This window comes from Solenopsis invicta, chromosome 16 (assembly GCF_016802725.1).
Source record: "Solenopsis invicta isolate M01_SB chromosome 16, UNIL_Sinv_3.0, whole genome shotgun sequence".
NCBI classification, from domain to species: domain Eukaryota; kingdom Metazoa; phylum Arthropoda; class Insecta; order Hymenoptera; family Formicidae; genus Solenopsis; species Solenopsis invicta.
Window position 1 is genome coordinate 12,691,984 of NC_052679.1, and position 19,516 is coordinate 12,711,499.

Below are 19,516 nucleotides of genomic sequence, written 5' to 3' on the forward strand. Positions count from 1 at the left end.
AATTCAAACAAACCTACAAAATGTCAAATATGTAATAAGATAGAGCATTCTACAAATAAATGCTGGTTTAAAAACAAGAAGAAGCCTGAGAATAAAAAGGAATCTGAAGAAAAGACCATCAACACCTAAATCTACATTAACACCTACACCCAACAAAGCTTTCCTTGCGATGCTTGCATCAGATAAAACAAACAAAGATTCTTGGTACGTCGATTCATGTGCATCATCACATATGACTTGCTATTTAGAAAATATACAAAATGCTATTGAATTCGATACTCAAATATCAACCGCAACCCACGAAACGTTAGCTGTAAAAAACCGAGGAAACACAACTCTAAATATCAATGTAGGTGAACAATGTCAGAAGATAATGACTGAAAAGGTTTTTTATGTACCAGCCCTGATAGCCACCTGTTTGTGTTGTTGCTGTAATGTTGCCGAAAACAAAGGGCATTAGTTTTCAGCAAATTTAGAACAAGGTGTGTGTCTCATTTGCTTTTGGTTTGACATCATATGAATTTAGCACGTTTTGCTGCCTATATGCTGCGTATTTGCTGTCAACGGTTTATCGCTATACATAAAGAGCAACATGAGAGCAAGTTGCCAACAACAAGTGCTGAGTCATAAATTGCAGCAAAAATTCAACAACATATCGAAAACGGTTAAATATATGTTTTGTACTTTTTTTTTCAAATATATAAAAAATAAATAAGTTAATTCTTCTTTCTACTGAATTGTCACTACCCTGCAAAAAATATGCGATAAAACCGATTAAAAAAAAGTAATCCGAATCGATCGAGATTTCTACACCAAAAATACGGTATTAAGACCGATTGAAAATAAGATCGGAATCCAGATAGATTTTTTAAAACAGAATACATTAATGTAAACGTAATAAATGTTTAGTTTACAAAAAAGTATTTCTTGTATCCTTTTCATTAAAAAGAATTAAATTTAAATTAAATATTTAATTTATGTACAAGATTAAATAACAATACAAATTGTTATTTACATATAAAAATATAAAATTTTATGTGACCAATGTTTCACACAACACACGTCACGTTTGAAAAGAATGAGAACGAGTATTCGTCTCGAGCTTACAACAAGTTCTAAAAGCTTACGTTAGTATGAGCTGGGGTGTCTGCCGCGGTGGCACCTAGATATAATGACTGTGGCCGCACTCAACTCACGAGAAAATCTCCCGCGGCGTGGCCGCCTAGCGGTGACGCTAGCACTCATTTGTTAAATCCATTTCAATCCGATCTGATAGCCAAGTAAATAATTAATTTACTCCTGTTTATTTATTACATTACACACGCTCGCGCAAACACACAATCACATACGCACACGCGCGCACACACACACAAATCATTTTCGACATTTTATTTAGCTACAAGACAATAATTAATATATTTAATGTTTTGATACACGACAAAAGCACAGCATCATTATCTTTTTTTATTACCATCATGTTGCTCTTATATTGTTGAAAATGATTGATAAAGCAAAATGTTTTCCACGAATAGAAGTCATTTTGTTGGCAACAGAATAAGCAACAGTTGCTCTCCGTTTGCTTTGAATCTGCTGACATAAAATGTCTTAAATCTGCTCTCATGTTGTTGAATATGTAGGACTATGCGTTACGTTTTCAGCAAATACACAGCAACTAGTGGAAAATTCATGCTCAGCATTAAGTTACCTGATTTTGCAAAACATGCATGGCTATCAGGGAGGTTTAGCAACAAACCTGCTATCAGTTGGCAAAATTGTTGAAAACGGAAATTCCATTACATTCAACAAAACTAGATGTCAAATAATGGATCCACAAGGAGAAATCATCGCCTGTGCAACAAAAGAAAACGGTGTCTATAAGCTCAAAATTGTCGAAGAAAAAGCCATGGCAACCGTGATACAGGGGAACGAGGCACAGAAGTGGTATCGTCGCCTAGGTCATCTCAACCGTATCAGTACGCCCATGTTAATGAAAGGACTCGCTACTAGAATAGAAGATTGTAAATTGATTAAGGAAACATGCGAAATCTGCGTTAAAGGTAAATTAAGCAAACGTCCTTTTATTAGTAGCGTAGAAGCCATATTAGATTTAATACATTTCGATCTCTGCAGGCCCATGACGATAGGTTCAATTGGGGTATCGCGATATTTTATGATATTCGTTGACGATTATAGCCGAAAAATGTATGTCTATTTCTTGAAATGTAAAAGCGAAGCATCCAAAGTTTTTGCGAACTTTAAAGTGTTAGTAGAAAACAAAATAAACCAAAACATTAAAATATTGCGTAGCGATAACGGACGCGAATACATTAATACATTTGAAAAAATTCTAGCTATAAGCGGAATAAGATACCAAATAACAGTACCTTATAACTCCGAGCAAAACGGAGTCGCCGAAAGACCAACCGAACAATCGTTGAGCGAGCCCGATCCATACTTATCGACGCAAATCTATCAAAAACATTGGACAGAAGCCACAGTAACTGCTGCATATTTAATCAATAGATCTCTTACAAAGGCCAAATTACCAAAAATGACTCCGGAACAAGCCTGGAACGGTAAAAGGCCCAATTTAGAACAAATCAAAGTTTTTGGATGCAAGGCTCTGGTATACATACCCAAAGAAAAGCGCGATAAATGGGATCCAAAAACTCGTGAGATGACATCCATAGGATACTGCGATAACACGAAAGAGTATCGATTTATTGATACAAAAAATAACCAAATTATAATAAGTCGCGACGCTGTATTCTATGAAGATGAACATATCAGTAGTAACCCCAAACACGAAGAAAATAAAATTGAAGAAACAATTACTTACTTACCTGATCTTATTGTACAAATAAACAATTTAGATGATCCTGAATCAGTAGATGTCGATACCGAAGAATCATCAGACAATAACTCCTACAATACTCCAACAGAATCTGACCATCAATCGGAGCCATCGCACGTTGTGCAACCAATTCTTAGGAGATCATAAAGGGTACCAAAACCAAGAATATTGCAAGTTTATGTATCTTATTTAACATATGAGAGTTCACTAGAAGCATAGACTACAGAAGAAGCACTGAAATGATCAGATCGTAAACAGTGGATTACAGCTATGAACGAGAAAATTAAATTATTACAACACAACAACACGTGGCAAGTGGCGGATATGGACTTGAAGATAGAAAACCGCTTAAATTAAAATGGGACTTTAAAATGAAAAGAAATGAAGATGATTCAATAAAATATAAAGAACGACTCGTAGCAAAAGGCTACGCACAGTCGTACGGTGTTGATTACGTCGAAACATATTCTCCCGTCGTCAAATACAACACTATAAGATATTTGCTTGCAATGGCAGTAAGAGAAGATTTAAAAATTATCCACATGGACGTAACGACTGCATACCTCAACGGAAAATTAGATGAAGATATATTTGTGGAACCGCTAGAAGGAATGGAACATATATACAAAAAATGCACAATCTTAAAATTAAAAAGTCACTATATAGCCTTAAACAAAGCGGGCGAACATGGAACAAAACACTCGATACCGCACTATAAGCCGTAGGAATGAAAAAATCGACAGCTGATCCATATGTATATATAAATAAATCAGACGAGAAAGTACTTATTATAGCAGTCTATGTAGACGACCTGCTTATATTTTCAAATAATTTGGCAAAAGAAGAGCATCTAAGAACACATTTAAACAAGCACTTTAAAATGAAAAATTTGGGAGATGTCAAACAATGTTTAAGCATGACAATTGAGAAAGATTGGCAACAAGGAGAGCTGTATATTAATCAATCAAAATATATTGATATACAAATCTAAACAAAAACGCCTTTACGGTTGTAACTGGATCTTGGTGCTTTTGTATTTACTCGTGTGATTTTATATATTTTCTCAGATTCAACACAAACTGCACGCCGTTACTTTCGGTCGTGACACAGCTATAATCAAACAAGAGTAAGTAATATCACGTTTATTATTAAATTAAAATTAATTTAATAATACACGATGTTCGCTAGCATCAAATATTAACCCTCTTTCCCCTGAAAAAACTGTAAAGAATTTATTGCGAAAAATATCACCTCAGCCAGGGTTTGAATCTAGGATTTCCCGAATCTCCGGTACGGGTGTCTTAGCCAACTCGACCATTGAGGCTGTGATGATATTTCTCGCAATAATCGGATATCAGTTAAAACGTATTCGATGACTGCGTGATTTAAAGTAGAAAAATATTCGACCGTTCATGTAATATACAAATCTAAACAAAAATGCCTTTACGGTCGTAGCTGGATCTTAGTGCTTTTGTATTTACTGCGCGCCGCGCAGTTGTGTTGAATCTGAGAAAATATATAAAATCACACGAGTAAATACAAAAGCACCAAGATCTAGCTACGACCGTAAAGACATTCTTGTTTAGATTTGTATATTACATGAACGGTCAAATATCTTTCTACTTTAAAATATATTGAGACTATTCTTCCAAAATTTGGAATGGAAGAATACAATAAAGTATCCACACCTATGGACCCAAATGTGAAAGTAAAAGCAGCAAAAGAACCACTATCTGAGCAAGAGGAGCGAGATATGAAGGAAATCCCTTACATCGAAGTACATAGGAAGTCTCTTATATACAAGTCAGATTTCACGTCCTGATATAGCTTTAAATCCTGTAAATCGCGTAAATAGTTTTTGCCAGAAACCCACTAGGGAGCATTAGAATGCCGTTAAGCGTATTTTTAGATACCTTAAAGGAACAATAGAATTAAAAATCTGTTTTAAAAGAGACAGCGATAGTAATATCGTAGGTTACAGCGATACCGATTGGGCAAATTGCGAAGACTCTAGAAATTTGATTACAGGATGTACATTTATATTAAATAATGGACTAATATCTTGGTATAGTAAGAAACAGAAAATAGCCTTATCCACAGTAGAAGCAGAATATGTAGCGTTTTTATTTGCTTGCCAAGAAGCAATTTGGCTGCGTCGTTTATCACTAGAAATAGAAAACAATTATAATAAAACAATTTCATTATACTGTGACAATACAGGTGCGTTAAGTTTAACTAAAAATCATCTTTCAAGCCAAAGAACTAAACATATAGATGTGTGTAACCATTTTTTTTGCCAACACATTGAAAACGGTAATATCAACGTCAATCATATATCCACAAACGATATGATTGCTGATTTATTGACAAAAGCTTTGCCTAAGCCAATGCATAATCTTTTTACTGTGAAATTAGGTTTAATTAGCGTATAGATATAAATAAAGATAAGTTCTTCTTTTTAAGTTTTATTTAAGATCCGTTCTATGACAACACCAAAATACGTTCAAGGAGGCGTGTTAGTTAATATACGTATATTATTCACTGAAACTTATTTTGTTATTCTAAATTAACCGCGTTACCCGCCATGTTTGTAAACCAATATTGATATATATCGATCTATAAAAATAAATCGAGATCTTTCTCTTTACGCTTAACCCGTACCACGGACATTTAAGTTCTTTATTCTGCCCTTATATCCTATTATTTTTAAAATCCTTATATCCTATTATTTTTTATTTTAAAGCTTAAAGTCTCTATTTTAAGGTGCATTTGGTCAATTTTGAATTTCTGTTTTCCTCTTTCCGCTGTTTCTTTAAAAATAAAGACGTGTTTTGTTTCCAAACATTTGCATAGTTTGACGCACTCCACGGGATAGGATAAATTTTTTTCGCAAATGTCACGATAGCTATTGTAAAATTTGGAGTTTTCCTTGCAAATTAAAAAAAAAATTAGGTTTGTACGATTTTTTTCGAGAAGTTAAAATGTATCAAAGTTATGTATGCATTTTTGTTTGTTATCGCCAGTATTACCCGGATTTTGATTTGTCTCATTGATGATGAAGCGATTTTCTCTAGCTGACGTTATTCGTCTTTGACCTTGTCCTTTCCTTCGATTAAATCGACCTGTTTCTTGATAATGAGCCCAAACTCGAGAGATAGAGGATCGATAAACACCTATTTTCCTTGCAACATGACTTGGATTCAATCTTTCCAAAAGAGCAATGATTTGCCCACATTGAACTTTGTTCAAACTAGGCATTGTTACGACTTTATTGTTTGCTTTTTGAGTAATACAGTAAAGAATAAGTTTACGCTTATATAGAGTTTTGGTGTTTACAGTTTTTATGGGAATCAATGTAAATCGCTACATTTTACAGCGTTTCTCTGAATTATGCAAAAACTGTAAATACCAAAATTCTATATAAACGTAAACTTATTCTTTACTATATCACTCAAGAAGCAAAATAAAGTTGTAACAATGCCTACTTTTAACAAAATTCAATGTGCGCAAATTATTACTTTTTTGGAAGAATCGTATCAAAGTTATGTTGCAAGGAAAATAGGTGTTCATCGATCTTTTATCTTTCGAGTTTGGGCTCGTTATCAAGAAACGGGCGGATTTCGTCGAAAAAGAGGACAAGGTTGAAGATGAATAACATCATCAAGGAAATAAATCGAAATCCAGATAATGCTGACGCTACTAAAAAAAATCACGTGACAAAATCACATGATAAAATCATGTAACGAGTCACGTAATTAATGATATAAATCACGTGATGAAATGTTCCAAATCAGTACGTAATTTTTGAAAATCACGTGATTTTTGAAAATTACGTAATATTAAGAAATCACACGATTTTTTTTTAATGAGTAAATTTACATGTATAAATTTATCTAATTTTTTAAAAATAATATGATTTTTTAAAAGTACATGATTTTTCAAAGCTCTTATAATTTTCAAAAATTACATACTGATTTGGAACATTTCATTACGTGACTCGTTACGTGATTTTATCATGTGATTTTGTCACGTGACTTTTTTTAGTGAAGGATGTTAACTGACAAAAATGCATACATAACTTTGATACATCCTAACTCCTCAAAAAAAAATCGTACAAACCTAATTTTTTTTCAATTTGCAGAGAAAACTCCAAATTTTACGATGGTTATCGTGACATTTGCGAAAAAAATTCATCCTACTCCGTGGAGTATGTCAAACTATGCAAATATTTGGAATCAAAACACGTCCATACTTTTAAAAAAACAGCGGAAAAAGGAAAGCAGAAATTCAAAATTGACCAAATTCACCTTAAAATAAAGATTTTAAGCGTAAAAATAAAAAAAAAACTTTCAAGTACAATAATTTTTAACAAAGTTATGATTATTTAAAGTTGTGCAAAATTTTGGTATTGTATATTGAATATTGCGATAATTTTGTTGCCTAGTGTATTTTAAAAACTGTTTTGAAATTTATGAATTATACTGATAATAAGAACAATATATTTTGATATATAAAATTAAAAATAATTTATAAAACTTTTGCAATTGATATTAATATGTAAACAGATACTCTAAAGTATATAAGAGAATAATGTAACAGCTGTTTTGGAACGGTATAGTTTTTCAAATAACGATTTGCTAAAATTTATGTAGGTGTCCGAACTTTCATGAGCGGCAGTGTATATTATTAGAACATATTTTCTCTTGTGAAGGATTTTTAAAAATATAATAGAAAATATAAAAAAATTGTTCATATTTTAATTTTAATTTTATCTTTTATTTAATTTGTTTGAAAAATATATACGAATGCAATAACTTAACATCTATAATAATTTATGAGCAAACCTTTCCTTACTGCTCCAGAATTAAATATTTTTACCTTTAATTGCAAATTAGTTTTCTTAAGAAATTGCACTTCCTCCATGTGTTTCTTTTCCTCAGCTTCCCTCAATTCGGCCGATCTTTTCTCAGATTGATCATATTTGAGCCTTAATTCCGCAACCGTTTTTTCCAACTCAATTTTTTGTAATTTTAATTCCTCGGCTGTATTAATCAAATTTTCTTTGCCTTGCTCGGCCTGTAAATGTAAAATCTTTTATTAATGATTATACATTAAATTTTACAGACTATATGATAAAATTTATTATAGAAGGAACTTAAGTAAAACAAACTGTTATCATTTTGATATAATTAGTAACGTGATTTTAAATAATTGGCGCTGTTATTTGGTTAAAATATAATGACATCATTTTTTAGATTTTTTATTTAGTTCTATGTATTTACATCATATTTATTAATAATTAACGTCAAACAATGACATCATTTTGTTGTTATATTTACGTCATTTATTCTATCCAGACAGCACAGAACATCCGTTGGACGTCCCGTTTTGTTTTCAGTTTGTTCCAAACGTCCATGGATTTAATACCAACGTTTTAAAAACGTACGTTGTACAAGGTACAAAGTATGTTTACATTTGAACATTTTAAAAATAACCATTTTATTCAAAAATTTTTCTGAGTTTGCTCGCAATGTGTTGCTTACACTTTTTTAACAATCTTTTAAAAATCGCATAGGGGTTTTACTTTCATTACGAAGCATTTTGTATGAAATGTGCTCTCAATCAGGTTTTAAAATGCTTAGTTCAAACTGCATTCAACAAACGACAAGCGTCGAGCCCAGATTGCACATGGATGTCCAATGGATGTCCATCGGACGTGTATTTTTGGACATTGAACATCCTTTTTTGGTACAAAAGATCGTCGAACGTCTATGACACAAGTTCGAACAGGAACAGATTTCCAAACCCCAGATAGCCAAATGAGTTCAAAACGCTGTTATGTTAACTGTTTCAGCAACTGATATCGACAAACTAGGAACAAGGTGCTTCCTCACTATGTGTGAAATCCTGCCCTTACATGAATTCTTCGATAGCATCTTGATGGCATTACTTTATTGTACTCAATGAATATACGTATAATAGCAACATGACAACTGTTGCCATCGGTTTGCTGTCCGTGTTTAACAGCATATTGACGGCATGTTGACGGCATCTTGATGATAACATGAGAACAACTTGTCACGATGTGGTATTCGTGATATACAGCATGATGACAGCAACATGATGACAACATTTGTAAAAATATAAATGTCTTACATTTGATATGAAAACAAGTAAATTATTTACATGTAAAAATATAAAATTTTATGTGAAACAGCGTTCCACACACCTCACGTTTGAAAGGAATAAGAGCGAGTATTCATCTCGAGATTACAACAAGCAACTCTTTCTCACTGAAGTGTGAGCTGGTGAGTCGGCCGCGGTGGCGCATAGATATAACGCCTGTGATTGCACTCGATTCACGTCTCCCGCGTCGTGGCCGCCTAGCAGTGGCACCAGCACTTGCTTGTTCGCGTGGAGCCTTACGCACGACAAGACCAAATATTGTCATGTTAACAAATTGTTGACAACAAGTTGCAATTTAGGAACTTCAACAATATTCATTAGTATTCTGCTTCTTGTGTTAAACTTTTGATATCATAGGTGCCATCATTTTATTCTCATGTTGTTGTCATTATGACATATACAAATGCGAGCTCATGATGAACCATCAGTTTGCAGTCAGTATGACGTGTTATTATTAAAAAATGTTTGCTCTTAAAATTTCATTAACTGTTGATGTGTTTTTGCTCTTTTGTTGCTAACTCAGTTTACACATAGGACTTTGGTGTCAACAAATTGACAGCAACTTTACAACTCGTAAAGTGCATTAGTTTATTTAACGTGCGAAATCACGTTTGGCTTTCTGGGACCCTTACGAAAAAGATATTTATTTTAGAATGCTAAAAAACCGTTTTCTTAACATTAAATAAAATAAAAATGTTTTTTAAAGTTAAAAAAAGGTCGAGAATCTTTCCCAAGAATTATTTCTAGAAATTTCCAAGCGGTCACTCATCCAAGATATTTATATAAATAACATGCTTTAATTATATGTTTCATCTTTTTAATAACATACATTGACTTGATATACATATGTTAACACAAAATGTTTACAGATCACCACTAGGCATCAGTTCGCAGCAGCCTTACAGGTCAAGCAACGTTCGGCGAGGTTACAACTTAGATGGGTGAACGCTTGAAAATTTCTCAAAAAAATACTTGAGAAATATTCCCAATTTTTTTTTACTTTAAGTAACATATTTATTTTAATTAACATTAAGAAAATAGTTTTTTACAATATTAAAATAAATATTTTTTAATAAATTTTTTTTGTAAGAAAAAATATTTTGGGGAATGTGACATGATAGAGCAATTTTATTTACGGAATTATTTTCAGCGACAAAAAATATATTGTATAAGAATCATTTTGTCTGGATTGTAGTCTAAAATTTGTTTAATGTATTAATTTAGTCCAGTTTTAATCCATTGTGTCCTAAAATGCACGTTTTTAGGAAGTCCATAATGGTAATACTGGATGTTTTTAAAACGTTTTCAAGATATCCATGGATTTAAACTGGATGTTTACGTCCAAAACGTCCAATATGTTTTATGTATGTTTTTAAAACGTCACTGTGTTGTCTGGATATTTACGTCTATTTATTCAGTTTTAATAATGTATTGTAACAACCATAATTTTTTGATTTAGATCGCGCATAGATCAGTAAAATTGGTTCAAGGTAAGAGAGAGAGAAAATAATCGAGACTTGAATTATTTAGACACGACAGATATAAAATATATTTCTAAGAAGGCTCCTGCTCCTCACCGCGGCCATATTGAATTCGTGACGTTAAAAGCATGAAATTGCGTGAAATGACATATAATTTTGTCTGACGTGCCATTTCTAAATAAAGCCATTTTGGATGAAACAAACTAATCAGATGGCTTTAAAACACTTCTAAATATCGGTCAAGACTATCCTTTTCCGCCTAACAGTTAGCAAATAGTTGTAAAAAGCATACAAAGTGAAGCTATTCAAGCAGGAAAACGGTTAAGCTAATTAATTTCCGATGTGCCATTTGTAAATAAAGACAATTTGGATAAAACAGACTAATTAGATGGCTTTGAAACACTTGTAAAAATAGATCAAGACTATCCTTTTTTCACCTAGCAATCAGTAAATAGTCGGAAAAAACACGTAAAAGTGACGTCTATTCAGGCAGGAAAACACACGGATAGCTATTGAAAGGAGTGAAAAATATGTTTTTGTTTTTATGCGTTAGAGTTTAAGTTATCGCGCGTTTTTTTGATTACCGTGAGTACACCGCATGCTCGCTTTTCTCTTCTTGGGATCTGCAGCTCTCTAACAGTCAGTCCGTCTAGAGAGTACGGCGTGTCATAACCTTAAAGCTATATGTATATCTCATGTAAAACTATCTAACAAATAAATGATATTTCTGACTAAATTTAACAGGTTATGGGCCCAGACATCAAGTCTGTGCAGTAAAATGAGAGTGTAATCCCGAAAATTTTTTTTTCTCTCGTGTTGCCACGTGGCCATCATTCTTGACCCTCGGCGATCGGTGTCGCGTGTTTGAAGAAAATAAGTTCGGATGACAATGTCGGAAGATAGTCTTCTGAAGACTGTAAAAAAATTTGATTGCTCGAATTTTCAGTCGTGGAAATTCAGGCTAAACACGATCTTAATTGCGCACGCGATTCAAAATGTAGTCATCAACGGAATAGTGCCTAGAGTCGGAATCTGGAAAGAAATGGATGAGAGACAACGCCAAGGCAATGTGCTTTATATCATCATCGATTGAAGACTCTCAACTCGAGTGTCTGCTGAATTGTACAACAGCAAAACAAATGTGGGACAAACTCAGTAGAATTCACGAACAAAAATTAGAATCGAATAAGCTGTTGTTACTACAGAAATTTCATGGATACAAAATGGACTCGGGTGAGACAGTGGTGCAGCACGCGTCTCGTGTTCAAAATATGGCGGCCCAACTGAGAAACGTCGGTGAGACCGTGTCCGATTTAGCCATAATGGCGAAGATACTGAAAAGTCTTTCTTCTCGATACAACGCGCTTCAAACAGCCTGGGATAGCGTCCCAGCAGAAAGTCAGTCTCTGGAGAATTTACTGGAACGGCTGATAAAGGAAGAGAGGAGACTCGGAGAAAACGATGACGTCACCAATGCACTAGCTGCAGTGAGTCTCGGCGGGAAGTCCAAGAAGAACATGGCCGCGAGTGGGAATGCACGCGGCACCGAAACATCGAAATGGGATATAAGCAAAATGGAATGCTTTTACTGCAAAAGATTGGGACATTTTGCTCGACATTCTCGAAAGAGGAAGCAAGACAAAGAGGACTCAAGCGATTAAAACGATTCCTGCAACTGTGCATTTGTCGTGACCGACGGTAAGCAAAAGAGTGGATCACTGCAAGATGTAGGATCGAGTAGAGACGTGGAGCAGATCATGACAGTCGATATTAGCAACGTCTGGATTATCGACAGCGGAGCGTCCACGCATATAAGTCATCGACGGGACTAGTTCAGCGAGTTTCAGCCAAGCAGCAGAGAATCGATCACTCTTGGCGACAATGGTGAATGCGCGGTGCCACCGGAAGTGGCACAATAATTGTCTACATGTTAGTCAATGAGAAATAGCTCCGAACCCGAATAGAACACGTGCTGTACGTTCCAAAACTAAAGAAAAATCTGTTTTCTGTCGGTGCATGCACATCGAAAAACTTTGAGGTCGTCTTTGAGAAAAAAGCCGCAGTTTTTAAACGAGACGGTGTGGTCTTTGGGAGCGGTCTGAAGCAAAACAACAACATCTATTGCATGCTGTTCAAAGCAGAAAAGGTACGAGCGCCTGACGAAGCAAATGTTTCAACAACGGATCTGCAAGTTTGGCACGAGAGGTTAGGACACGTGAACAAACGGGTCCTGTGCAAGATGATCAAGAACGAGATAATTCATGGAGTAAAATGCACTGCAGTAGACGATTTCTTCTGTGAGGCATGTCCAATTGAAAAATCTCAATGTGCGCCATTCACGTATCCCGCACGCGAGAGGAAAACAGAGCCAGGAGAGATGTTTTATACCGACGTGTGTGGCCCAATGTCTGTAAAATCGCTTGGAGGCTCTAGATACTTCCTGATTTTCAAAGATGATGCCTCAGGGTTCAGGTACGTTTACTTCATGCAACACAAATTGGAAGTGTTTGTGTGCTTCAAGAAGTTTGAAAAACTGGTTGCCAACAGATTCGGTAAATCAATGAAAAGGTTGCTCTCGGACAATGGCCGAGAATACCGGAACCACGACATGAGCCAATATCTAGCCTCTCGAGGGATCGAGCTCGAGACAACGGCACCACACACACCACAGCAGAACGGAAGAGCCGAACGAGACAACAGAACAATAGTTGAAAGCGCCCGAACCATGATCGAGGCAAAGAAACTGTCGCTTTTGCTGTGGACAGAGGCAGTCGGCACGGCTGTACACGTGTTGAATCGAGTGTTCTCGAACGGCGCCGACAAGACGCCGTACGAAATCTGGACGGGCAAATCACCAGATGTGTCGTACTTCCGGGTATTTGGATCAACAGCATGTGGACAAGCAGTTTCGAAAAAAATTAGATCCTAAAGCTGTCAAGATGATCCTAGTTGGTTATCAAAATGAATCGAAAAACTACCAAATCTACAGTCTAAAGATAAATAAGGTCACTGTATCTAGGAATGTAATATTCAACGAGAAATCTCAAAACAAAATTGACGAGCAAGGGAAAGATCCTTTGGAAGATTTGTCATATCAGAACGAAGATGAAGTTCCGACGAACGAAGTGTCCGAAGACGAATCTTCCGATAACAAAGAATCTATACAAGAAGTACACAACAATGAGCCTATGAAGGACATAACGAACAACCTGCAATTCAGGGTGAGCGACTGCGGCCTAGAGATGCCATTCGACCTCCAAAACGGTATGAGGTTGACTATACGGAGTATAATCCGCTTAACTCTTATCAAGAAGCCATGAAGGGTTCTGAAGCGGAGGGTAGAGGCAATAAACGAGGAGCTCTTGGCGGCCGCTGGACCGATCTCGAGCGGTAGGGATTCCGCCTCCGATACCGTACCGTTCCGTATCCTCGCATCCCTGTCCTTGAGACTCGACTATATAAACGCCGCTGCTTCTATAGTCGAGGCTTCTTTTCCGTCCGCCTTCCGTCTGAGAAAGAAGTGTATCCCGAGCGCTCAGTGGAGTTAAGCGAACTTAGCTTCAGTCAAGTGATCTTGACACGAGCCATCCGTTTCCTAGACCGCCGGTTCACGGGCTCAAGTCCATCTTGGGCTCCACCAGGAGATCCTGGTAGCCGGCACTTTCCCGATCCGCCGTCCTTTTCTGGTATCGACTCACGACTCGGGGTGTGGAGTTCCGCGCCTCCACCAAGTGATCTTGGTGTGAGTCAATTACCACCGCCGCATAACATCGCGGTACTAACCGCAGCGCGTTGCGATCGGATTTAAAAGTACAGCTGTATCGCGCGACGTCTCCGGCCGTGGCCACGGCACCAGCGCGTCAATAGGGATTCCGAATTCCGAGAATCTCGGCTCGGAATCCCGCGCCTGTAAATAAACACCACCTGTAGATACCGCGTTCAAATCCGGCCGTTCCGACTATCGCGTCATACGTTCCGTTTTTCCGTCCGCGCGTTCTGATTCTCCGTTTGTCCGTCCGTGCGTAATTCTAAGCTTTTGTTACGTCCGTCCGAGCGTCATCGTCATTCGTCCGTCCGCGCGCCGCGTCCAGAACGCTACGATATTTTACAGTACCGAGAACACGCGAAATAAAGTCTATTTTATTTACCAACCATCCACGTCTAGTTTTCTTGGCGACCTCATCCGCGTTCTCGCCCGCCGAACTCACGCCGCCCCGTGCGCGGAAAAGCCAAGTCGTTACAACGGAAAGACCCGCGTGTAACAATAAGTTGCACCAACCCTGTCACCACTTGTATCCGACCCATCATATGCTAACTGTTCCTTTTTATAATTTAAAAACTAACAAGGAGATGACGCCAAGTAGAAAATCGCTTTTCTAACGAGTCATAGTGCGTTCGATAGCTTACATGTAGCTAATAAAAACCCTAAAGGCGTTTGTGCCAATGGGCCTTTGTTTATGAGAAATTACAAAACAAAGTTAGGGTCACGCAACTATGTCCCATGTAAAGAAGAACATTAGAATCTTTTTCGAGTAAGCGGCGTAGCTGAGTCGACTAAGGCTCCCGTCCATACATTTTTGCGCCGGCGGCGTGCGTTCGAGTCCCGCCGACGACTGCTTCGCTTTTTTTTTTCAATTTTGGATATATAAAAGACACTACATTAATCATTATTTTTTTTTAAATTTATTTTGTTTTTTTATGTAAAAATAAGGACATTTTGAGATGTTTGAACGCAATACGAAATAAAAAACAGTTTTAAAATCATGAACTGATTATATTTCTCATGCAATGTACATGTGTTATTTTGTTAAGAATATTTTGTACAACATAAACTTTCTTTTATAATTATATATTTATTTACATACGATAAAAGGCACTTCTTTACTACAGCACATGGAAAAAGTAATGGTATTGGTGGAAATTTTAAACAAATAGTAAGAAAAGCTACTTTGCAAGAAAGCGTAATCCTCAATGCTGAGAAGGTATTGTACACGTTGGCTAAAAATGATATGAAAGAGACAACAATTATATTTAGTTCGAAGACAAATCACGACAAATTAAGTAAGTTTTTGGAACCAAGATTCGCATTAGCAAAAACAATTCCGGGTACATTAAAATATCATACAATTATTCCTGCGAGAGAAGATCAATCAATTAAAAAAAAATTCAGTTTTTATGAGGAAACGAGACTTTTTTCCAAAAAAATAAAGAAAAAACCAAGGAAGTCTAAATAATATATAATGCAGACGACACAAATATTTTTTTATTTTATAGTTATTTGTTAAAAATATGTTATTTACGTAGTACTAAATAATTGGCCAACAAAAATTGATATTATCTAGCTTTTGGCTAAAATTATAATTTTATATTGGAAAAAATATTTGTTTTTAAGAGGATCCCATTGCGATCCCAAAATTTGTTTTATGGTGCGATATTCAACATGTATTGTAGTATTTTTTCAAATTTTTTCAAATTTTTAAAAATAGATAAAATTGTTCATTTTTTTATTTAAATTTAAAAAATTACTTTTTTTTGATACTATTAAATTTTTGTCACTAAAATTAATATTTTTATCTGAAAGTACGAAAAAAAATCATGTCTCTAAAAATTTTTTAATTTTAGCTAAAAATGTTAAAAAAAGAAAAAAAAATTTTTAATTTAAACGATAGCCTTCAATATCTTTGATGCAAAGCATATAATGCTTACTTTTTTATTATTAACCTTATACAATACATCCACTAACATGTTTTCATTATTAAAAATCCCAAACAGTTTATTTTTAGGTGGACCCCTTTTACGTGAAATGCCCCATATGCAATGCGTGTTTCCAAAAACACATTCAGAAAACTATAGACATTTTTTCTATAGTATTCTAAAATAAATTTGCGGCAGGTATATGTATGACAGCAACATAATGGCAACTGTTGCCATCGGTCAGCATTTAACAGTATATTGACGGCATGTTGTAAAAATGTAAAATTTTATGTGGAACACCGTTCAACACAAACGTCACATTTGAAAAAAATAAGAACGAGTATTCGCCTCGAGGTTACAACACACAGCTCCTAATTAATATTTTCACTGAAGTGTGAGCTGTTGAGTCAATCGCGGTGGTGCCTAGATATAACGCTTGTGGCCGCACTTTACTCACGAGAAGATCCCCCGCGCCATAGTCGCCTAACAGTGGCGCCAGCACTCGCTTGTTTGCGTGGGATTTTACACATTAATTCGGCTGAATTAGCTACATTCACCACCAAAGATTTGAATGAGGTGTTACGTCCCGGCCGAGCGCGGTACCAAATCGGCAAAGAGCACGCGTTTCGGTGAGACTGGCTGTTTTCGAAACGCGAGCTTCGGGGACCCCACAGCCCAGGGACGGATTGCGTAGCCGGATTTACGTCCCGGCCGGCGGACGGGCCCAATTCTCCGCGATCGAGGATCGAGAGGGGATTTTTTATACTGCCCTAGAAAATATGCCGCGAGAGCGCTAATATGGTCGCGTCGGAATTGTTCCACGGCTTGTCGCCTTCTCGGATTAAGTACGCGATTGTGTGTGATAGTTACTCTTCAGGGCACGGGGACGCGTATGTTTCTTCAATCTCAATGACAGTGGGTTCGGATCTAAGATACGGCTTATTTTCCGATGTGTATAAGTGACGTGCAAGATCTGTTAGTGCTTTGTAGCACTCGGTGCAACCGCGATTTCCGGATACGAAATTAAGGCGCTGCAGGACGATCACCGTATGAATTCTTTGTCCCCGCCGATAATTAAGCGATGCCGTGTGATCAAATCGTAACATACGCCGTCGCGAGCGGATATGTTAATTTGGCACTCGTCACAAATTATGGCGCGCTTAAGGCGATGCTGGACTGATGGTGAAACTCACTCGACGTCGGTACTTCAGATTTTCTTCTACGAACTGTGGGTCGCGCGTGAGGCAAAGAGTAAGGGGAATAGGCTAGCGCTCTTTGTCAAACGCATTAATCTTTCTTTGTTTTTTGGACTTTAGCGCCTCTAATGCAGGATTTCTGAACTACCATGAACGCAATTTATGCTCTTCGCATCAATATATGTGAAAATTACATAAACAAATTTTATTCAGGCTTTTCTCTTATACTAGAACTTCTAGGATCATTCTGCAAGTGTCATATTGTTCTTTCATTTATTCTACTTGCCGTAAACTACTTATTTTATACATACCAAGTCTAAAACTTTTATATGAGGCACATGTTGTCACGAGTCGGCTGCAGATGCCAATAATTAAACTATAACTTTTTAATCAATTTTTGTTTTTTGTATTGAATTATAGTTTCCGGCAAATATTTTTGTCACTACTTTAATCGTGTAAAAGGATTTTGAGATCAATAAAGCCAATTAAGAGAAAAGTCGGAATAAAAATAAGCACATATATATATGTTGTCCAGCATCACCTTAAGTTGGTGCCGGTGAAAGATGATTAAGCTGCAAAGCGCAAAATTGAGCCAGCGGAAGTAAGTGGTCCCGGTTGAAAAGAAGTGATTATTTGACATGCTTTTTAGTGGGGGCATCATGACTTAGCTTTCGGCAAAGGCTGCTGGCACTGGTGTTTCCGTCGTAGACTGCGCGGGTTCCGAGATGGGGCTTCCTCTTGTTCTGTGTCGGCTGGAGTGCGCTGTTCTTGATCACTGACCACTACGCGTGGATTGCATGCGTGGAAGTGGTTGTAGGTGAGCGCGTGAATTAAGCAGGCGATAGCTTTATATTTATACATTACTATTTATTGGCAAACAAACATAAGCATATGTCACTTAACAGTAAACGATCTAAAGCACTAAGCTAATGTTATAAGCGAGGCACTAGACTTACCAAAGAGTAAAATTGATTAAGATTAGAGTTAGGATTAGGATTTACTTGAAGTTGGAATTATGATCGATTCAAGATTAGAAGTAGAACTAGGATTAAAGTTAGAATTGGAATTGGATTTAGTAATAGAGTTAGCGTATACGATTTTTCAAAGTTTAGCGCGAACTGATAGGCTCGGACAGAACTCGGTTGCGGGTACTGCGACACGGAACTGTCTTAGCCGAACTGCTGAGTTCGAACTGCCCGGAGTCGCGGGCTGCATCCCTATTTATACGATTTTTAGACAAAGCTTGAGAAAAAGCGCGGCAAGTCAGTACTTCTAGTGGGGAATGGTGGGAAGTGCTGATGCAACCACCACTCAGATTTCTTCAATGAGAAAACTCAAATTTATGGATCTCAAGTGCCGTGAGAGCGGACTTCTGCGTCGCGACCATCTGGCACTGAAAAATGTCATAGGAAATGTCAGTTCACGATTTTATGACTTTAATGGTCGCGCGACAGATTTCTCTGTCGCGGTAGCTTTCAAGTGCCGTGCGAGCAGACTTCTCCGCCGCTGGAAAATGTTGAATTGACATGATGAGTCTATGATTTTATTACTTTCATGTGTCGTGGGCGCAGCTTCTCTCTAGTAACTTTCCGTCACTGGAAAATGTTAAGTATGATTTTACGACTTACTGGCCGTGCGTGCAGATCACTCTGCCGCGACCATCCGGCGCTGGAAAATGTTGGATTGACATTAGTCTATGATTTTTCGACTTACTGGCCGTGCGTGCGGATCACTCTGCCGCGACCATCCGGCGCTGGAAAATGTTAAGAACGCGATCTGACAGTTCAATTTGTTGTTACCAAATGCCGACTTGCCGGTCAGCGCAATATCGATGTCAAAAAAAATATAGCCGCAACGTCGCGGACGTGTCAGAGGTATTTCACAACTGTATGTATTTTGAAATCAACATTTCCATATTTCCCATATAGAAACACATTAATCTATAATAAGCAAAGCACTGTAAGAACATAATGACGGTGTCATATCTCACCCATTGATTATAATAAAGTCACATATTTTAATTTTCATTTATAATTGTATTTTCTATTATTTACATTATTTTAATAATATATTAAAACAACATACGTATTTTGTAAACTGTCCAA

The 19,516-nt window shown here is 36.7% G+C and overlaps 1 protein-coding gene across 4 annotated transcripts in view; it reads right to left on the bottom strand.

The window, feature by feature from the left end:
• Positions 1 to 19,516, bottom strand: part of LOC105202528 (axonemal dynein light intermediate polypeptide 1) — a 141,919-nt gene that overhangs the window by 82,587 nt on the left and 39,816 nt on the right. For all 4 annotated transcript variants that reach the window (XM_039458976.1, XM_039458974.1, XM_039458975.1 and 1 more), the window contains exon 5: positions 7,733 to 7,930. In XM_039458976.1, coding sequence (XP_039314910.1) covers positions 7,733 to 7,930 — 198 coding nt within the window. The remainder of the gene's footprint in view (positions 1 to 7,732; positions 7,931 to 19,516) is intronic.